Source organism: Melospiza georgiana, chromosome Z (genome assembly GCF_028018845.1).
Source record: "Melospiza georgiana isolate bMelGeo1 chromosome Z, bMelGeo1.pri, whole genome shotgun sequence".
Lineage (NCBI taxonomy): Eukaryota > Metazoa > Chordata > Aves > Passeriformes > Passerellidae > Melospiza > Melospiza georgiana.
Window position 1 is genome coordinate 47306996 of NC_080465.1, and position 23246 is coordinate 47330241.

At 36.6% G+C, this 23246-nt stretch overlaps 1 protein-coding gene across 2 annotated transcripts in view; it reads left to right on the forward strand.

Moving 5' to 3' along the window:
- The window catches only part of ERCC8 (ERCC excision repair 8, CSA ubiquitin ligase complex subunit), a 29986-nt gene extending 15312 nt beyond the window's left edge, over positions 1-14674 (forward strand). For both annotated transcript variants that reach the window (XM_058044066.1, XM_058044067.1), the window contains exons 7-12: positions 638-704; positions 1967-2070; positions 3123-3247; positions 5923-6120; positions 12532-12618; positions 14311-14674. In XM_058044066.1, the coding sequence (XP_057900049.1) occupies positions 638-704; positions 1967-2070; positions 3123-3247; positions 5923-6120; positions 12532-12618; positions 14311-14379 (650 nt within the window). In that variant the 3' untranslated portion in view covers positions 14380-14674. The remainder of the gene's footprint in view (positions 1-637; positions 705-1966; positions 2071-3122; positions 3248-5922; positions 6121-12531; positions 12619-14310) is intronic.
- Positions 14675-23246: the final 8572 nt, after the last annotated feature.

A 23246-nucleotide genomic window follows, 5' to 3' on the forward strand; every position in this document is an offset into this window, starting at 1 on the left:
CTGTTTTTTTTCAGGTGGTTTTTGAGAGCAGTAAGGTCCCCTCAAATCTCCTTTTCTCCAGACTGAAAACCCTCAGCTCCCTCAGCTTTCCTTGCAGGACCTCTGCAAGGAACACCCTTCACTAGCTTCCTTGATACTTTAATAGTTAAGGGAAAAAAATACCACAAATTCAGGACAAAACTCTTAGAGGATAAAACAAGTAAAGTTTTAATTGTAAATATGTAAGGTAGATATAGTTTAAATTTAACATTATTAAAGGATTTGAAGAAAAATAAATGGAAAGTTCCTTCCCTGTATGAAAATACCAGTGCTGTACTAAAAGCTGTGATTGAGTTGTAATGTGTTTTGCACATCTTTATTATCAAAATGTGTTTGTACATCTTTATTATCAAAAATTATACACATGTAATACTGTGTGTATCACTTTCTGCTCACTACAATCCCATTCAGGGAAGAAGAAGAAGAGACAGAAATAACTTCTGTCCCAAAATAATGTAGTTTCACAAAATATAAATTGATGTTACAGTTTGAATTATTATTCTGGCTTGATGAATCCTATACAACTAAATATTTACTTTTACTTTCAGTTATTTACACAAAATGGTGTGTATAATATGCTTTTTCATGTAATTCTTAGGTCACAGACAAGAAGTATTGGCAGTGTCTTGGTCTCCACGTCATGAATATGTTTTGGCAACAGGAAGGTAAGGATGTTGCTGAACTGTTACATGCACTGGAATATTGGTCAGTAAAAATTTTATACATTTTTTAGGCATACTTACTTCAATTCAAATGTACTTCTGGAGTTAGTTTTCTTTGTTTACTTTAACTGTTCACAATTTTATAGCTTTTCCCTAGAAAAACAAACCTGAAGATCTGTCAACAAGTCATGCTTATTTTATAGCAAGTTTGTACAGAGTTTTGAAATACTAACTGTAACTACTGATATAGGAAAATGGTAGAATATTAAGGATATACTCACTTATTACTGTTTCTTAGTTTATGCGTTGCTAATCCATGTTGTAATAAAAGTAAAACATTATTAGCTTGAATTACCATTCTGGTAATCACACTTAATGTCAAAAAGAATAACTTGGGTAGCTTAGCTGATGTAACTTTCCAAGTGACTGTAATTCAGTGAATATGGATTGTATGTTGATATTCCTGGGCTTTCTTTGTTTTCTGTCCAGATGTTTTTAATGTAAAAAATCCTCTTGGCTATTCTATAACTTTCACAACTTAGCTTTTGATTATTGTGTGACATTTCTCTTCTTGCGTTTTAGATGCCATGTTTTTTTTTTCTTTTGCAGAGAAGAACAGCTATTTCATAAGTTTAGTGGAATGGCAGTTTTATCAGTTCAGTGAAGTTACCAGATTCGCAAACCTTTGGTTTCTGAACGCAGGCTTTCTGAAAGGATTATCAAAGTTGGAATATGTTTTAACAGTGTGTTGTTTAGGGATTGCTTTGATTGTGTTTGTTTATTTGTGGGGTTTTTGTTGTTTTTGTCTTGTTGTAGCAGATGAAAAATTGTTTGCTTGGAGACAGCTTTTGTACCAGTCATACAATAGATCTGTGATAGCAAAACCCCAAATTCTCAGACCACTATTACAGACAATGCTGGAGTCTGTAGTTACAGTTTAGGCAACAGAAGATTTAGCAAGTTTATTCTCAAGCTATGTGTGTATGCAAGGGTGTTACGTTGTAATCAAAGAGGTAAGTGTATTGTGTTACAGATGATGATTCACTGTTAGGTCCTGATAGTATACCAGCTGAAGTTATTAATACCTGGAAATGAAAGTCTGAAGTCTGCCTTAAATGTTTTTAATGGAATTCTGTTGACTTGAGTGTGCCCACACAATGAGAACAGTTGTGGACCAAGGTGAATGCCAGGTGTGTTGACCAGAGACAGTTCCTGAACCGTAGTGCATTCAGTTTCCCTAATCTTAGCAAATCTGTTTTTCTTAGTGCTGATGGTAGAGTGAAATTATGGGATGTGAGGAGAGCTTCTGGATGTCTAAGTACGCTTGATCAGTACAATGGAGAAAAGTCCAAAGCATCTTCTGAGGCAGGTAATACATAATATAACTGGTGGTAATTCATATGTAACTAAAGCCATTCTTATATTTCATTTATGTTTTGAAATACTAAGACCAGCAAGGGGAGTAGTGATAGTCCAGTTGTGACTTAATACACAACAGAGGCCATTCAGCTTTGTTCATTTACTTCTGTTATAGAGTCAGTTTTTGTTGTTTGGGATCTTGTTTAGAGAGATTGCCTAAACAATAGCAGTGTATCTATTCTTAATGGCTTTCCTCTAAAATGGAAAATTCTGTTATCTTTTTTGTGAGGGGAAGAATTCATTTATGCTGTGGATAAACCTTTATGTAAATACAAAATTGATTGAAGTTAAAAAAATTTTTGAGAGGAAAACTTTCAAAAGAAAGCTGGTACTTGGACAAAAAAGAAGAAAGACTGTTTAATGAAAACCAAAATTTGATGTAACTCCAAAGACGACTAGTGCCATTTCATACATTCCTTTGAAAAACATGTTGACTTGTTCGATCACAACATCTTTCTTTTCAACTTTATTTTCGTCAGACAGGTTCAAGATGATTTTTTGGTTGTCTAATATCAATTGTATAGGCTAGGGTATTTAATTTATTGAAATGTATATGAACTAAACCAATAGCAGGTAATAATTATTTTCTAATAAAATCTTTAAAAAGCAGTTGTATTTCTACTTGAAAGGTATGTCTAAATTAGGTACTGCAGTATTGTACAGAGAGACCTTACCCTGACTGCTTCAGAGCTGGCCAAAAGCTACAGCATGTTGTTGAGGGTGTTGTCCAAATGCCCCTGGAACGCTGACAGGCTGGGGGCATCAACAACTAGATGATAGATTGGACAGAACTGGCCCTTGAACTGCGCCCTGAGGAGCACGGCTGGTGGCTGTTAGCGGGCCACATGCTTTTATAAACAAAAAATTAAAATGTTTTTAACTGAATGTTACCATTCAAACAGTGCTTCCACTGCTCCACATTGAAGTAAAAATGTATACAATGTAGTAACTTTTGTCTAGAGACCTGAGGCAGCTCTTTTCCCCCCCCCCCCCCCCCCGCAGCAAACACTGCTCACAATGGGAGAGTTAATGGTTTATGCTATACAAATGATGGACTTCACCTGCTAACCGTTGGTACAGATGATCGAATGCGACTCTGGAATAGCTCCACTGGAGAAAACACCTTAGTAAGTTTTCAAGGCACTTCAGATGCATTTTTCCTTTCATTTAATTTTAAGAGATTTATAATTTTTGCACTTGTCAGTACAACTTGGATTTCACTTTCATAAAGGATGTAACTGCCTAATTTCATCACTAGGTCATTTGGTGAACATTGTTTTCTTTCAGACTTCTTATCTTCTACTTATTGTAAAGAAAAGAGTATGAAGAAGCCTAATCTACTTAAAAATTTAATATGGTAACTCTAAGTTCATAAATTTGAGAGTATAGCTATGAATATTTCATACAGTAATAAAAACTTGAATAAGCTGTGACTGTTGGTAGAAAGTTTTGGGGTTTTTTAAACTATTAGTTGCCAATGTGCTATCCATAAAGCAGTTGGCCATACCTGAGAGTTTCACTGGCTGCCTGGCTTTCTTGCAAATCTCCTTCTGTTTTTGTGGAATCTCTCCTGTGAAGTTGCGTTACAGTATTAAAAATATCTATTCATCCATTCTTCCAGATTTGTGTTGGAATCACACAGCAGCAGGAATGAGGGGTGGGAAATGTGCTAAACCTCTACTGATATTGCAGTCTTTTCAATGGCTTTTGAATTTTTTTTGTGCTGAAGGTTCTTGTTTTATTTTTCTGTTCGGTAAAGAAAATAGTTTTCTTTGTTTATTTTGAAAGACGAACAAACTAGGTAAGTCAGTGTCCATGGAATTTTAGTCAGCTGTAATTATGGTCTGTCATTGCTATCAGGAAAGAAAGAAATTTTGCTATACCTCAGAAATCTTTTAATTGTGCTGCTTAGTTTCTGAACAGAGCAAAAATAATTCTGTATAGATATTTAAATAAAAAGATTTCTCTCCATCCTACCTATATTTGCCACCTTGTTCTCAGCACCTCATACACAAACATCTTCCCATCTTCAAATGACCACCAAAGTAGATAATGCAGTTTGTTCACTCTCCTGTTACCAGCTGGATCACTGGATTTTGATTTTTCTGTGCCTGTTAGTTCATTTACTTGTTTCATAGGCTATTTTACAGTTTTCTAATCTGGTGTGGAATAGCTTGACCCTGCTTTGCTTTTTGAAGTTCAGAGTTGTATTGTCCAGAGTACTGTATTTTCACACACTGCCCAGAGGTATTGCTTAAAATAATTTTAAGGCATCAGCAAAGAAATGAATGCATGTACAAGTATTACAAGTTTACACCATAGTCCTTTTATTTCCCTGACTAGTCCACCCTTTTGACCTAAATCTTTCTTTTCTATATCTTTCAAAAGGCATAGAAACAAAGCCATACATATTATTTTCTTTTAGCAATGTCACTGCTGTGTACAATATTAGCAAAGCTCTCTGTGTTAATCTTAAATCTCCCCACCTAAAACTGAAGGCATAGAGTTAAGAAGGAAAACAATTCCAATTGTGAAATCTTTTGACTATAAGCTAAGAAATTTGTGAAGTTCATAGTGTAAATATTCTAACACAATGCATTTTCTTCATAAAAAAATAGTCCAAATTGTAATGCTTTGTTTTAATTGACTTGTTTCGAGGAAGGCTGGACTTTTTCCATGAATATATTTCTCTGTCACTTCATAAATATACTTCTGATGTCTGATAGAACCTAATTAGACTCATATAGCCAACTGGAATATTTCCAAACATTTTCGGAAACTTCACTTTCAATCTTTTATGAGATTTTTATCTGTATAAAACTTGTCAAGAGCTTGAAACTCTATGAAACTATAGTTTGAGACATTAGTACAGGTGTTAATAAGGTACTTTTATACTATTTTAATTTGCAAGACTTCCCTTACACCTCACCTTTAAAGTCTTAGAAATTTTTCCTACCAAAGCTGCCCTGGGAGAAAATGGTCCAGTACTTTTTTGTTGAACTTGTAAATAATTTCATTGTCTCATACCTTTTGTTACTAATACCTTTTGTTACTAATTGTTGCTTTTACTGTTTGGTTTTTTTATTGCTATTTCTAGTAAATTGTTCTTAGCTTAATCCATGATGTCTGCCTGTTGTGTTTTGAATAGGCAGGAGAGTGAGTGTACTAAATTGAAAACACCATTCCTAAACCACAACAGGTGGTAATTCCTGAACCATGTCTAATTTCAGTGAGGGTTTAGGTGCTTGATGCAGATCTGGCATGCAACAGCCTGTTGAAATCCTATTTCTTAGTGTGGAATTGCTAGTTTTAAGGCCTTTCTTGCTTGCTTTCTTTTCTTTCTTCCTTTTCTTTCTTTCTTTCTTTCTTTCTTTCTTTCTTTCTTTTCTTTGTTTCTTTTCTTTCTTTTCTTTCTTTCTTTTCTTTCTTTCTTTTCTTTCTTTCTTTTCTTTCTTTCTTTTCTTTCTTTCTTTTCTTTCTTTTCTTTCTTTTCTTTCTTTTCTTTCTTTTCTTTCTTTTCTTTCTTTTCTTTCTTTTCTTTCTTTCTTTCTTTCTTTTCTTTCTTTCTTTTCTTTCTTTTCTTTATTTCTAAATTGATATTAAGAAGAGTAAACTTTATTGAACATAAAAATAATTATCTTGTTAGGCATCTGTACTTTGAAATATCATGAGATTTATTAACATAACCCGAAATTAATTTTATTGAGTGTTAAACATGAAGTAAAATTGACCTTTTAATATAATTTCCTGGGATTTTACTTAATAGCTGACTATGTAATCTATGTGATCTTTCATTTTGCAGGTAAACTATGGGAAAGTCTGTAATGAAAGTAGGAAAGGACTCAAATTTGCCATCTCTTGTGGCTGTAATCCAGAGTTTGCCTTTGTTCCGTATGGAAGTACCATTGCTGTTTATACAGTTTTCACAGGAGAGCTGATAACTATGCTTAGAGGGCACTATAGTACTGTCAACTGCTGTGTATTTCAACCTCATTTTCAGGTAAGTAAAATACAAGCAGTATTCCAGACAAGCAGGAATATTTATGCAGATTGACATACCATTTGCACTATAAAAGCATTCACTTTTCAGGGATATGCTTTAATCAAAGATCATAAGATGTGTCTTATGTGTCATCCAGGAAAAGTTTAGTCAAGCTTTTGGGATGACATTTTCTGGATTAGATTCCTTCCACTGCTTGTTTTGTCTCACGTATGTAACTTCTCAATATACCTTTAGTAATTTTTTGACTTGTGTAATCATTAATAAAGCATATGTGTGAAGACTTTTGTTTTCTGTAAAATGGAAGAGGAGTTATCTTTCTCAGAGACTAATCACATTAAGAAAGACTGTGAAGTGCATTAGTACTGCAGTGAGTACTGAGAAGGCTCTCAAATACTTTGCTAAGGGGATCTTGCTCAAGTGCCTGTAGTTACACATTGGATAAAGTGCTGATAACATTGTGAGATTCTTAAATTTATCAGAGAATATTTCAGCTGAGAAATACCATAGCATTACAGGGACTCATGGTACTGACAGATTTTTTTTCTTCTCTGCCTTTTTTTCCTTTTCCTATCCCACTCTGGTGTATTTTTCTCTTGTAATAAAAGACTTAAGGACAACAAAAATTAATTTGTTATGAGTTACTTTAGAACAGATTGTTCATATGGCATGTATTGTGCCAAGTGCAGAATGTATGATAGTATGGATTTTCAGGCCATTACATAGTTGCCCCCCTGTATTAAGGATCATACTTCATGTCCCAGCTCTACCTTCTTTTCCTGCTGTTTCTGAGTATCAGGTAGGAATACTTGAGGCAGAAGGGGTGTGTAGATACCATTTTATGACCTCTCATCATAGAAGTGACTCTGGTAGCTTCTGCTTTGTGCCCAGTAGCTTTGATTGAATCACTGAGACTGTATTACTGAGACAGACGTCACTGAAAATTGTGGTCACATTATGGACATGAGTGGACCTTAAGCTAATAAACTTTGCTAGATCTGGAAGGCAGTTCTGATACTAATAGTCAGTGAGATACATCGACTGCAATATTCACATTGTGGCTAAAGAACATATTTTCCAGAATGTTCTTGAAAAGCTTTTTGTCTTTTCAAGAATAGTTTCCCAACAAAACTTCTCGTGTGTTTATATAAAGTTATCTTTGGTGTTCTTTTTGATAAACTGAAGAGGTGAGGCTAATTAGGTCTCTCTTTGTAAAACACGTTTTACTTGTTTTACATGTGGTGTCTCTACCTTGGCATTTGAGATCCATGGTAAAGGATCACTCGTGTGCATATGCACACAAGAACTACAGCAGTCACTGTATCTAGAAGTTTGTGATGTTTGTCAACAACTTCATTTGCTTTTCTGATGTGACTCCTGATTCTCTTTCAGAAGCACCCTTTTCCAGAGTTCAGTGCTGTACTGTGAAAGTGTGACTGGATTTTCTTTTTTCATAAATGCTGTGCTTTCAGTTGTATTAAATAGGTAGTCTGAGAAACTACATTGCTATATGTCATGATTTGGCACTGGCTTAATACCAGGCACCCACAAGAGTTGTTTGCTTACCCTCTCCTGCTACAGTTGGGCAGAGGAGAGAGAAAAAAAGACAACTAAAAGCTCATAAGTTGGGTTAAGGATTGGGAGAAAAACATTCTAAGGGCAAAACAGGTTCAAATTTAAAGACATAAAGTAAATTTATTATTATCAGAGTCATAGGAGGATAATGAGAAGTAAAATAAGCCTTTAAAACACCTTTTTTCCCCTCACCCCCTCCTTCTGTCTCAGTGACAGTGGAGGGAGGCAGGACATGGGGATTTGGTTAGTTCATCACTGGAGATCACCTTCTGTTCACTCAGGATGAGGAGTCTTTCCTCTGCCATGCTGTGGGATCCCTCCCATGGGCAAACAGTCTTCCCAAAAACTGGTGTGGTGTGGGTCACTTTTCCACAGGGTGCAGTCCTCTAAGGATAGGCTGCTCTGCTTTGGAAGCAAGGGCTCTCTGTCTCTGGAAGCAGGAGCCCTTTTTTTCTGGACAGGTTTCCCACTAGATCACAGCTTTCTTTGCATCCACCCACTCCAGCATGAGCATTTTTCCCACGGTGGATCTCTGCATCCCCTGTGGACTTCATGCATTACAGGGGAACAGCCTGTTTCACCATGGTCCTCACTTGCAGAGGAATCTTGGCTCCAGCACCTGGAGCACCTCCTCCCCCTCCTTCTCCACTGACCTTGGTGCTGCCATGTTCTTTTCCCTCACATGTTCTCACCTCCTCTTCTCTGTCTAGAAGAAAAACTGCTGCTCATAGGTACCATTGCCAACAAGTTCCACAAATTCAGATTCCCACAGGATCCCCCAGTGCTGGGAAGTCGATCTCATCCAGGTTGGGTGCCGTTCCCCGTGTTTGCGCCCTCAGCCGTGTGGCCGGGCCAGCAGCACGTGAGCAGCGGTGGCTGCCGCAGGCGGTGTTTGACGCCTCACCTGCTGCGGGTGCTGGAAGGGGAAGCTGCTGCTGCCCCTGCCCTCTCTGCCCGCAGCACGGCTGGCCAGGGGCAGGGGCCAGCAAGGGGAAGCCATGGGCTGCACCAAGATGGTGGCATCCATGGTGCCTCACCTCCCCAGGGAAAAAAAGGTGCGCTGTTTTGATTTTCTTCTTAAATGTCATCACAGAGGCATTACCAACCTCTTTAACTGAGCCCACAGCATATCCATCTTCAGAGCCATCAGATGCTGGCTCTGTTGGACATGGTTGAAGCTCCTAGCTGCTTCTCACAGAAGCTACTCCTGTGGCCCTCCCCTGCTACCAATAAACCAGGCCATGCCAAATCCACACATCCTAATCAGGATTTCAATACCAAAGGTAGTGCTACTGTTATTTTCAGTGTTCACACATGTACTTCCAAGTATCTTATCCTATCTTGATACAACTAAGTGCATTCATCAGTCTTCATGTAATTCCGATATAAATTACAATTTTGCCAGTAAAAATTCTTTCCTGAGAATGTAATATTGTTTGTAAAATTTGTAGTCACCTCTTCTATTTTACTCTCTCAAGTCTTATTAAATCAACATGCTGCAAAGTTATTCCCAGCTGTACATTTGTATTTTGTTACTAGTTTTAAGTAAAATCACTTTTCCTTAACAAAACATGCTCTATTGCAAATTCTCGAGTGATATTTATATATCTATATTTTAATTCTACAGTAACTTAATAATTCGATAATCTTCTCCATTGTCATGTTTGGGATTAAAAAACATCACTTCATTCTTGTCTATATTATTCTGCCTTTTTTTTTTTCTTTCTGAATGGCATATCAGCTCACTTTCAGCTTTGGAATTTTTAAATACATATCAAAATATAATTAAGCAAGCTGGAAGTTTTGCTTGATGGTTCTTCTGTATCCATAGCTTACATCTGTGATGTAAGCTATATATACAGTGGTGAAATGTGTAGCAGTGGCTTTGTAACTTTTCTGTTACTCGTTAGCACTTAATTGGACTTTATTATTCTGTGTTCATGAGAAACAAGATCTACATCTTTTCTGTAGTTCTGGCCATTTCCATGTAGTATTCTCTGTTGTTGTTAAGTGTTCTTCACATTAACAGTCTTATAAACTTTTCCTGCTGTCTTTAACCCTGGTGACTGATTTGTGTCCTACCCATCCTTAAATCTGGTCCTTAGGTTTTTCTCACTGTTTTTTACCGTGTTCAGAATTCCTTTTTAGTATTGATTGCTGTCAGTCCTTCATGATGTTCTTGTTCATTAACTGTATTTTAATTGCTATCTTTGTTTCACCTTGTAACTAGAATAGGCTCTAAGAATAAACTTAAATTTTGCACCAGTTATGTATTTGAATTTATATAGAATATGTATTTGAGATGAGAAGTGTCTTATCTTTGCTTGGAACCATATAATCAAACACGATCACTGATAACCAAGGAGCTAGCTATTTGAAATTCAATTCCACTAGTCTTTATCTGTTCTTATCCAAATTAATTAGCATGTTTGTGTGAAATACCTTTTGTGTTTGAGGTGCAGTACAGAGCTGTCTCCAGAGAGTGGTATGAGCTTTAGTTAATGTGTGTATATATGCCTTTTCTGATCCTAGGAACAGAGCCATAAAATCCACTATATTATTGTTTGCCTGTACTGTTCTTACGTAAATATCTCTATAAAGTTAATAAGATGTTAGACTGCTTGAGTAATAAGAACTGCAGAATTTAGCCCTTTAATAAGAAGCATTAATTTAATAGGAGGTCAGTAATTTCAAGGGTGGTGTGGAAGAGAAAATCTTCATTGTGCAATATCTTAGATGATGTTTACAGTTGGATCTAACATACTAGATACCGGTGTGCCTGCTTAGAATGATTTAAATAAACAAACAAGACCTATGTTTCCCTTTCAGAAAAAAAAATCGCGTAAATCATCACGTATGAATAACATGTCATAAAATAGTAGGTGTGCAACAGGAAGCAATTTTTATTTAAATCACACTGCTGCTCATACTGCTCAAGAATGCTAGTGACATCTGCAAAGGTATTTGGCAAATCCAGTAGTATGCTATTACATAAAGTTAACTGGTAGTTAAATTAGGTTTTATTTGCAGTCTTTCCATATATTGTACTATAAACATGCACAGAGCATGTCCTGTATTATAACATAATTCTACATAGAGGTCACTAGCTCTTCTTTTGACTGACTTATGGTGTGAGTCACCAGTTCAGGTAGTAGTAATTAATTTTAAGTATTGCTTAATGCAGTGGATATTGGCCGAAGATCTTACCATACCAGGATCAGAAAGTGAGACAAGTGATAAGAAGGATTAAAATGGAAGAATGCAGATGTCACTGTGACATTGCTCATAAGGAGATATTTTGGCATAGAAAGATCTTTTGAAGTTCTTAGTGATATTCTAGATTCTATCAAAGACAGAAGGCCCAAGCAGAGTACTGCTTGCTGACAGAATAAAGTAGAGTTTCAGCTATACTTTGGTGACCATATCTTCTTTTAAGCAAGGTAAGTAGGATGGTTATGTCTCTTAAAATTGTACACTCTTATCTTGTATGTTCTTTATGCATGAGCAACTTCATGCATAGTACCAGCTTTAGAAAAGTATGGCAGCTCACTTGATTAGATTACCCACATAAATGTTTATAGGAATTGAGCATTAAATTTCTTTACCAAATGTCAACATAACTCATGCAGTTCTAATTATATATAAATTATATAGGAGACTTCCTGCAAAGACAGACCTGTGATAATATATTGAGCTTACACTGAATCAACATACTCACAAAGTGCACATATGCAGAGAGTTGCTAGTTTAAGTGTAAAAACCAGCATACATAAAGCACAGCTTTCATTCTTCATACTGTGGAGCTGAATACTACAAAAAAACTCACATGTCTCACTCAGGAAGTTAAATACATAACAATACTCAAGTGTTGTCAGACATAGCATATAATAAGCAGGAATATAATTCAGTGTTGAAGGCATATGAGAATATCTTCATACCTGTTAATTTAAGCGTGTCGGAAAGTGCAGGTGTTATAGGTGCAAAATTTACTGCAAAGATGGTGTTAGGATTTCTCACCAGCAAAATTTTCTCATCTTAGAGTGACAGAGAAGTCTGTATTTCCTCTAGTACAGAACTACACACTTGGTCTTTAGTAAGAACAGTAAGAAAATTAAGATATATTTGACTTAGGGCTATTTGATATAAGAACTATTTGTTTCCATGTGTTGCAGGGCACCTTGTGCAATGGGATCTCAGTCCTTAGTCATTACTGTAACAATTTATAAGAGTTATTTATATTAAAATTATAAATTAGTCTTATTCTTACATCCATGTCTTCCCAACAGGGTACAAGCCTCATACTGTACTCTACTTTTTTCTTTTCCTTCCCTAGGACTATATTTGCTTAATACTTCTTTGTTCCATACATATTCTCTTTTCTGATGTGTCTTACTAGATTCTTGATTCTTCTGAATTTATTCCTGGTTTTTAATTATAAAAAAAATTTCTCTTTTTTTTTTTTTTTTTGTTTGTGTGGTTTTTTCAGGTTTTTTACTTGTCCATAAACAATCTCTTAAGGTGCCTAACTGTTAAAATAGTTGTCTTTTCGGGAGATTAGAGAGAGGGAAGAAGAAAAATGTATTTAAGCAACACAGTTCATTTCAGTGTGGTTTTGCTGTTTTGGTGAGCAATCTGGGAAAAAATATAAAAACATATTAATTTTGTTTTGGCATATTATTTAAAATACTACTTATCCAGATTTATAATATAAATTAGAAATTTACTATTTGCCTTTATTTTAAAATAATATTCACTACCCTTTTTTCTGCCCAGTATGATATCTGTGTCACTATTCACTAAATTTGTGTGAAAGTAACTTTTGCTTGTTTTTTACAGGAACTTTATAGTGGTAGCAAAGACTGCAATATCCTTGCATGGATACCAGCTCCACGAGAGCCAGTTCCTGATGATGCATCTGAAAAGGTAGTGAATTTTTGAGTTTGAACTGTACTTTTTCGTGGCTGTTATACTTGGGTAGGTTGTGTGTAAAGTCAATATGAAGTATGTGATTCACCACCAATATTTTTAACAATTTCTAATTAAGAGGAGAATCACCTATTATTTTTGTGCAATCTTTTGATCCTTGTAGGGTTTTGAGAACACATTTTCTCTTGTAGTGTAGTCAAAACTTTTGGAGGCTGCTACCTTCCTCCTTATTTAAGAGTAGTTCATGTCATTTGACTCTGCGTCTTTCAAATTCTGCTTCTTTAATTTCCAAACTGCTTTCTGCAGTTTGTCCTGTTTTGGAATTGTAGAGGTGCTAGATTGTATTTTAAATTGTTTAAGAATATACTGTGTATTAAGTAGTAAGATTAGGGATACCACACTTCATACACAAATATTTATGATGTGAAAATCAAAGGCCCAGGGCAAGACATTCAGGGTGATTGCAGGGAAGATTAAATGTAATTTTAAAAACTCTATTTTCCAGTAGAGTACTTTCTCTCTCTCAGACAAGAAATATTTCAGTGAACAGCCTGAATGCCAAAAAGTCTGTATTTTAAGGAACTGAAACCATTACCGGATCAGAGTCTGGCAAACTGTACTGATGTTGAAAAATGAGGGTGTATTAATGTTTTGGCCTATAGCATGTGAAAATTCCAGTTTTTAAAATTTCAGCATAATTCCATTTTAGATGGAGAAATTATAAGAAACATAAAATTGTTGTAACATTTGCTTTTTGTAAGTTTTTATATTTCAAAACTATCTGCACTTAAGCAGAGAAGAAAAATATAGTTCCAAAGGTCTTATACCCTAAACGCAAATTGTGTTGACCTGAAATTAACATTTTTGCCATGAAAATTTTGATGTGAATAAATTAGATTTTTCTTAGTCTGGAAAACAAAAACCCACAGCAACAACATTATTTACTTAGCTCTGATTAGAACTGCTCCTTTAAATTTGACACAGTGGCAGTATGTAGTATATGCCATTGTTTTGAAATCTGTTAAATTACAGCTGGTGTTTGCAAATGCTGTAGATGAGCCCTGTAGATGAGATTTCTCTGTAAGAAGCTGTTTTGCTGCCCACAGGCCATTAATTCATGTATCCTCTCAGGTGCTAGAATAGGCATTTGAGTGCTTGTATGACCAGAATCTGAACCCAGAATAGAAATAAACAAGAAAAATAAGTTACCCTAAGTCATTGTGTTCACTGCACTGCATAGCTACACAAACCCTTTAGTTGGACTCTGGTGGGGTTGAGGTGAGAAATATTTCTTGGATGTGAATAGAGGCCAGGGCTGCCTGGCCTGTATGAAACTGCAATGCTAAGTTATGATGGGCTGAGGATATTGTGATCTAAATTAAAGCAGTGGCACACAATAAACACTGTTGTAACATTTGTTACATTTTGTACCAAATACTTGTAATACTTCCAGTCAGTCCTCCAGATATTTTATGCTGAAATTGAAATTAAATACAGTACTATTTCTTTTCGTAATTTATCATGTCTCAAATCACCAGAATTTCTAAAAAAGTAGTTAAAAATAATCCAGTACTGATGAGAGAATAGTTTGTCTACATGTAGTCATTTTAAAAGTGCATTTAGCTTTTCCCTTATTTCATTGTAGTATTTTTAATTAAGCAAAACACTGAGAATTTTTATTTTCCCTAGTCTCTGCCTCAACAACATGTCAATCCAGCATATGAAGATGCTTGGAGCAGCAGTGATGATGAAGGCTGAATTTAAATTATGAGCTGATACAAAATTGACATTCAGGCACTGCATTCACAGGCTTTTACAGAATTGGACATTGTTGGATTTCTCACAACTGGATTTTAGGTACAGTTCTGTTAGAGCAAGGTCTTTCAGAAATAAGTTTCCACTGTTCTCTGTGTTTCTTTGTCACTGTAAAGTTAAGTCCAAAGGATTACTTTTTCATACTTGCTGACTTTTGTACTTATACATTGGTATACTTTATTCAATGTTGAACAGCTGATAAAGAAAAAATAAAAGCCCTTGGGACTAGTCAAAATTACATTGCTTCTGTTATCTTTAGTACATGAGGAGATAACCCTTTCATTTCCAAGACACATGATAAAGAGAATTTTCCATTAAATAGGTGTAGCTCAGAAATACTTCCAACTTACTTTTATCAATGTCTTGAAGGAGCAGATTGTATCCATTTTCAAGTGCTCATGTGCTGTGGGAGTCAACAGATGTTTGTGCCTGTTCTTCTTGCATTTTCAGTTTTGCATATTTATCCATAAATGTAGTATTCTCTTCAGAAGGAGGTGTAGCAGGGATCCTCTATTCAAGTATTTATATGGTTACTCTATCATCTAATATCTGACTCTGCCCCGGAAAGCTAAGAATAGAAACTGGTTTAGAGTTTTTGTTGCTCCTGTTAGCAGTTTTTAAGATCAGCCTTCTATGTATGAATCACACATCTTTAGTAAACATGAAGGACTCCTGGACAGAAACAGAGTTGAGGTACAGTACAAGGTAGTGAATAGATCACATTTCAAGTTAAAGATATTTAATGTAATCCTTCCAAACTGTTTTCGTCTAAAACTTTTTGTGGTCCTAATGCCTGCTCTGTTTTGAAAAGGAGGAGTTTTGTGGGCTTATTGTCTCATCTCAGCCACTAGTTTGTGCTTCAGACATAATGTAGTCTCTGTCACTACAGAGACTAAAGAAGGTTTTCAGATTGCTTAAAGCATCACCAGCAAAAGTATTGGTAAAAACAGGTCCTGTATAAAAGCAACAGCAGGACAAGGTTTGTTGGCAAGGTTCAGTCTTAAGGACACACTGAGGAAAAGCAAATGAAAACCTGGACTCAATCAGTCCTGTCCAAAATAAACCAAAAACTATGCCACATAACTTATAACTGAAGTTAAATGTATTAGCAAAGGATTCATATAGGATTTACTATACCACAACAGTAACTTACTTACAGACCTAACTTATAAATCTAAAGTACTTAGAAAATCTGGAGGAGCAGCATTTCACTTAGTACAGAATATGCACACTTGCATGCACACAGGCACAAAGAGCCTGTACAAGGTGAAAAATTCCCCTCAGAGCAGTGAAATACCCACTTCAGATGCCTTTGTGAAGGGTGGAGCCTCAAGGAGTCGGGGGATCTTCCAAATACAGCAAACGTGGGAGTCCCCTGGCTCTGAGAGGCCCCACTCACAGGGGCTTTGCTGGTCACAGCTGCTGCTCCAGGAGAGCTCTAAGGGTCTCACTTTGGAACACTGTTTGTAGGGCTGCAAGAGAGGGCTTTGATCATAACAATGTTCCATCCTGGCCACACTTTGGTTTGGAAACTTTCTTTGAAAGTGAGAGAAGAAAATATATTATTGCACTTGGGTTCTTATTCAGGCAAAAAAGTGTCCAAGGCTGATCCTTAAAACATGGGAGCTCATTGGATATCACAAATTCCTGGAACAGACAGTGTTTTTACTGGTAAGGAAAGAGAGGCTCAGTCTGGGTGCTGTTCCTAAGGAGCATTTCTCAGATCACATTGGGAGAGGGATTTGATGCACTATTGCGGAATAAACTTTTAGACATCCATTTTTGCCTAAGTTGCACCATGAAGGACTCAGCTCAAGAAGAGGTGGGCTGTGAATTATTTGTCCAAGTATCTTCTTAGCCAGATGCCTTTGGGTTTAGTATCTCAAACAGTTGAAAATAGAAATTAGTTGCCTTGGGGCCTTCTTGCTCCTACTGGCAACTATTATCTTCTTCATAGGAGTCCTTCCAAATCCTCTTCTGATATCAGTTGTTGCTGGTATTATTCTCCTTCTTGACTGTTGTCCTCTGCTGGAGGAGAGGTGTTTCTGATAAGGGAAATGAGAAACACTTGACTCTCCTGTGGGCAAGAATCCAGACACATTCTACAACCCAGCACCTGCAAGCCTTCTACATAATGGCAGTTGCTGCCATGCAGTGTTTAGTTTCTAAGTTTTAAAACCTCTTGGTACTAGCCAGCATCTCAAACACCAATTTCTGTGAAAATTCTACTTTGAAGAATGATATTTTTGCTATTATTTCCTTCACTACTTCTTTCTGTAGTTGTGTTAAGTTTTTATTTAAGCTTTTTTTTTTAGAAAAAAAATTGTATTTTTAATCTTCTGCATTCCTATAGCAGCTGTACTTAATTACTGAGTGTTAGTGTCTTCAAAATGAAAAATTTTAAAGAGCAGTAAAGGTATACTGTATATGATTTTTCACTGCCAAGAACTAGGTACTAAGCCAGCAATATCAGTTGCAACTGCAATATCTTTCTTGTGTGTAAGTTAAATGTTAAAATTACATCTGAGTTTTCCCCTTTGTTTATGACTTTCTGCTTATATGCTTATGGCATGTATTTTAATAGTATCAAAACTCTTTCAGAACCCAAAGTGGAACAAGTAGAGTGATATAGACTTAATCATACTTTCCATTCTTACCCATCGGTCAGGTAAAAATCAGACATCTAAAAATCCAGTCAGGTGTCAAAATGGGTGCTCTGTTCATACTGAAATAAAATTATTCGCTTGAGAGTCAACTAGCTCATAGCTAGATTCCTGCTGTTAAGAACAGTAAAAGTTTAGAGTTTAAGGAGAGAGCTTAGTCTGCAATGAACTGCATTCTTATCTCACTAGTGGTACTGGAATTTAGTCACACTGTATCAGAGAACATAGAGAATCTAATCTTAGATTCTAGAGAATTTAATCTCTTCAGGCTGTTCTGGGAATTGAATATTGCTTAGAAGACTTTCTTTGTCTGCCAAGGCAGAGATTTTTATTCAAACTTGATACAGTAAGTGTCAAAAGATGGAGAAGAATTTATTTGTTCTTACAAGAGATCAAAGAGTTTTCTTTTCCTTCTAGCCTAAGGAAACAATGAAGCTGGAATCAGATTAAGCTAGTCCAACTGAAGAAATACAAAGAGCCTGAGACAAGTGGAAGTTGAGTTCTGTGGAGGCAGTAAGATAGAACTCATATTATTTATGGCTAGGTTATGATGCTCAAGTACCTGATATTAAGACCGCCAAGAAAAACCTTGTTCTTTTTTTCTTCTATACACAGATCTGGAAGAAAGCATTAGCACATGAGAATTTCTATATAACTATCTCTCCAGTAGAGGGAATAACAAGTTAACACCATATTCTTACCTCCCTTTGCCCTTTTTTCTGTGCCAGGTGTACTAGCTCTTGCACAAAGACTGACAAATCTTGAAACTTGGGGATTTGTTTGCCACCTTCTTTGCATTGATTGGGTTTCTTGTCAGGCCAGACTTCTCACAAGACACCTGGGGTTTTTTTTTAATTAAGAATTATTTCCTTCGTCAGCTTGGGATCCAAAATTTAGGAACCCCATCATAGTAAACCTGAAAAAAAAGCCTCAGACTTGCCAACATCAATAAGATTGATTGTTATGTTTTTCTTCCCTTTTTTTTAATACCTGTATTATAGTTCTTGTCCTACCTTGAATGTATGCACATATATCTATGAACAGAAGATATAAAACTACTTGAAATAGCACTGCTTTGGCACCACTGGAGGATAGTTCTTGGTTTTGGTCCTACCTCATTTTTACACGGAGGCAAGGGTCTGTTTCACATAGTGGAGAGTTGTGGGCTCTTTAGTGCACATGGGCCTGGCATCTGCCATAGTGAATGGGTAAACTTACTGCTTGGCTTAATACACACTAAGTTTGCAATACCTAGTCACATTATGGGCATATCAGTTAAACAACAACATCTGTGCAAATAGAAGTTTTTTTAGCATGGTTAAAGTAGTCCTTAAAGAAAGAACTTGAGCATTGGCTGCTAAGTGCTATGGTTATGCAGCTATTCTCACACTTATCCACCAAGATGTGTGCTGAGGTTTTATGTTCTTGAAAGCAGTATATTAGTTTCAGTGGTCAGCAGTTAGTGGTTATAATACCCAACTAAACAAAAGTATGTAAAACATATCAGTAAAGTCCTTTTGTGTGGTTAAGGCTGAGTTATGAAATGGACATGTCTTCTTCCATCCTCCACCATTTTTGGGGTTTTTTTTAGTCTATTTTGTAAAAATAATGGGAATGGAGGATAAAAAGGGATGACTGAGTGGCCAGGAATTCAGGCAGGTGCATAACTACCCCCACATCTTCATCCCTTCTAATCATGTCTGTGTGTGTAGTCAGCCTTACCCACCAGCCCACAGGCTCTGCCCAGATGACAGCCAATGTCATCCAACATGCCAGCAACCCTTAACCACGCCCAGTCCTGCCAAATTCCACTGAGCCCAAAAGACTGAAAAAAAAATATTTGGGGCTATTAAGGAAGCATTTTATTTACACATGGAAGAATATTTTAATTGCATAGGCGTGCAGCATTGTTCCTAATTTTCTTTTTTTCACCATTTGCCTTCCAACTAAGTTAAAAAAAAACCAATGTATTTTTAGTGACATGTTTTAGCTTTGTGCTAAGGAGCCTTTCAGACACTCACTAAGATCTGTACACTGGGAACATTGCAAATCCACCCTTTTCTTACAGCTGTGAGGCAGAGATACATCTGCAGTCCTAAACAAGTTTTGTAATAAATTTCCTCATGCCAAAATTGAGATTATAATCAGCAGTTTAAATTGGTTCAACCAGTTATTTTTACAGCCATATGTAATCTGAAGTAACATGTTTAAACAAGAACTGGGTAATGTATTCAGCAACAAAAATGATATGTATATGCCTTTGTTCAATACAAAATGGGTCAATGTGGGAGGCAGAGAAGAGGGGATTATTAAAAGATTTTTTTGCTGTTCTCTTCACATTTGGAAAATACTGAGTATTGTCCCTTTCTGTTGTTTCTAACTGCAAGGCATTTATTGAATAGACTACTTTACATTAACTAAAGGTCTTAGCTCCCAGCATAATTATTAAAACTTTCTATGAAAATTTTGAATCCTATTTTTAGAAAAGTTATCTCAAAATACATATCATTATAAATGAAGAAATATTATTTTGCTGGATATCAGTGACAAGAATTAAACTCAAATTGGGTAGACAGCAAGTTCCATTTGTATATAGAATTTAAAGCTGATTCTTAATCTTCTGTGTTAATAGTCCAGGATGGCCTCTGAAAGAAATATAGTTATTCATGCCTGCCTGCAGTATTTTAATTTCATCCGCACAAATATATCTTGGTCTGTATGATGGATCTTTAACATGTCATTGCCATTTTAAGAAAAGGGGAAACTCCTGTGAAGAAAACAGAGCGACAAGAGAAAAAAAGGTAATCCTTTTGTTGGGGTTAGGGCACGTCTGTTCTGCAGGCAGCAGCGTGACACAGAGCTGTGGAGTTCAGCAGATGTGAGCAGCCCCACCATGCGCCGATCCGCCTGCCTGGGGGCGCTGCATTGGTTCACCTGGACGGATGGAGCTTTGTTGATAGGCTTCTTTCCTATTTTCTGTAGGTACACTGTGTCAAAGGACACAATGAGCGTGGCTGTTTGGGGAGCCCGTGTTTGCTGTGATAAAAGATATACCAGAGAGTAGGTGTATGTTAAGAATATCAAGTTCTCATGTTTTGTGGCAGTTAGAAGGGAGTGTCTTGTGTTGCTCAACAGTTAATTACTGTTGCTATCACCTCCCACACAGTTCTGTAACACCACAGGAAATCAGCTGAGGATTATTCTCATGCTAGCAAAGATTAAAGAAAAAGTGTTTGGGGACTTTATAAAATAATAGATTTTCCCTATCAGTAGTTCTTCCAGGTGGAATATATGGCCCAGAGAATATATTTTTGTATCTGTATTACGCATATGGCCTCTTGAGAGTTGAAGTTAAGCTAAGTATTCAAACAGTCTAATGCTTGTTCAGTGGTTTTGAACTGTCACTACTGACAGGAGCCTTAGACTGAGTGGTTCTCCTACACATCTGTGGGAAATGGTCACATTTGGCATGTGTTTGGAGTGTATTGCATGTTCTCAGGTTAGTGCACAAATTGTTTCCCAAGAAAAGAAGTAGTCTAGTTTAGAGTTGCATGGAACTTTGACATCTGAATACTATTCATCATTATTTATAAAGTAAGTTTCCAGAACACTTAATTGTTTTGCAGACAGCTAATATACCTGAGGGCCTAAATGAATGTTTGAAATACCTGCTTCATCCTGTTCTGCCGCTCTGGTTAACTATTGAAGTTTAGGTTGACTAATGAAGTGTATCAAAGTAATTTAAATAACACTCAGCAATGAGCTGCTGTATTAAATGTAGATACCTGTGATAATTACTGAATCTTGTAGTATAAGAATATAGCTTAGCAGAATTCCCCTGTGTTGGAATGTAGGTTTCACTATTAAGGAGGCTTGCTTTGTGTGGCCTAAACATGTAAAAGATCTTACTGGTACATCTCGTATCAGTAAGAAGGTTAATTATATATTCTGGTGGCCTTGAAAACTGTGCTAGCAAAGTTTTTTCCCTGCCAGAAAGAGGAAAAATTACGCAAGTCAAAAGGTAGTAGCTCAAGCACTAAGTGTGACAGGCACAAGAAGAAAAATAAGAGTGTCATGGCTTAATCTCAGAGGGCGACTGGTTGCTCACTACCCCCAATTCCAGAAGGATGGAAGGAGGCAGAAATTGGAAGGGTAAAAGTAAGAAAACTCATGGGTTGAGATTAGAATTGTCTTATATTTGAAATAAAATATAATTACAATTGTAGTTATAAATTGTATTTAAAAGGAAAAAGAAAAAACAACATACCCCAAAAAACACCCCACAACAAAAGAACAGCCAAACAAAAAACCAAACCACAAAGAGATAGAAATAAAATTCAAGAAAGATGATTGAAGCTAATAAAAACAGTTGCTAACACCTGACCAGTGCCCCTCCCCGCTCTTCACTTTCCCTCAGGTTTATATGCTGAGCATGATGCCATATGGTGTGGAATATCCCTTTGGTCAGCTGTGGGCAGCTGTCCTAGTTGTGGCCCCTCCCAGCTACTTTTGTGCCCCCAGCCTCCTCACTGGTGGAATACAATGAGGAGCAGAAAAGGTCCTGACACAGTGTGAGGACTGCTCAGCAACAGCTAAAACATCCCTGTGTTACCAACACTGTTTGCAGAGCAAATCCAAAACATAGCTCCATGACAGATACTGTGGGGAAAATTAACTCTACCCCAGACAAAATGAGCACATACAAGGAACAAAGGAGCCACTCTAGTTTACAGATGAAAAGGTAGAACCCTACTTGTGCCACAAGATTCACAGGGCTTGCAAATTCAACAATCCTCCATGCTACAGTGGTGCATCACCAGGGCTAATGCTCACTTCTGTGTTGCCCTGATCTTTCAGACCTGAAGGTGAAAGTCCTGCTTCATGTGGACCAGGTCATGGGAGTTGTTAAAGCAATGCTTTTCACATTGCTCCATCTTCCCTCTATCTCCGTTGCTTTATCCAGGGTAAATTAAATACAAGTCCTTCATGGTCCCTAGCTCCTGTCTCCTCTCTCCCCAGCAGGCTGTTAGGAATCTTTTCTATTAATTTGCCTCTCCTTTCTCTGCTGCACACAGCCATGCCCACACAGCTCTCCAAGCCAGGACATAATCCTCGCCTGTCTGTACACCAAAGTCCTCAGTCCTTTATACAGCCATTGTAATTCATCAAGCTCGTCTTCAAATTGGTAGTTCTGTTTGCTTTTGAAGTATCACCCTGCCTCTCTGGGCAGTCCTTAGGCGTGTCCTCCCCTTTCTTCTCAATTTCGGTTTGGTTACCTGCTCAGGTGCATACAGACGTTTGCGAATTCAAATAGTGTTTTGAGCAGAAGAACATGAGAACTTTGATCTGAAAGACGTTTGACTCTGTTAGAGCAGCAATGTACCACAGAGTAAGGAAAATGGGAGGGAAATTTCATTAGCTTTTTTATAACTCTGTAGTAACATACACATGCAGTTTCTAGAATCACACTGGCTGCTTGTCAACTCACTTGGACCTGGTACAATATTTTTCTATGAACTAGCAGCTCATTGGTTTTTACACTTGGAGCATTTATTCATTAAAGTCAGTCAAAAATGTTGTCTTGAAAACTTGGCATTTTAATTTTTTTTTCATTTTATAATTGATCTGTGTTCATTATTCTCCTCAGTCACCTGCAGCTTCTTAAAGTCTTGCAGTCGTATACAAAAGTGATTATATAAATCAAGGTCTAGTTTGTCTGAAGAGACATAGTTAAATAAAAGTACAGCTGAGCTATTACAGAAATCTTTCTAAATCATCATCACTACTACCAACTGCTATATTAAAATATTTCTCATTTTTATAATAATTTTTGCAATGTAAACCAACTGTCAGCTTTGTAATTTATGCTCATTTGTAGATGGTCTTTCTTTTTTACCCAATTTAATATTACTGCTTTTCACATCAGGATTTGTTAAATACAAATCCAATTTGTCAAATTTAAGTCTAGTTTCACTAGTCCAAACTGAATTAATTTCTCTTAAAATGTTCTCATTGCCTTGTCTCTTGTCACTATGTCCAAGACAAAAGATTTGATGGTACTGAGCTGCAAGGCCTGCTCCATGCAGAATTGAGATTTTACTTTATAAGATGATTCTGCATTGTGCTTTCAGCAGCATCCCATTATTG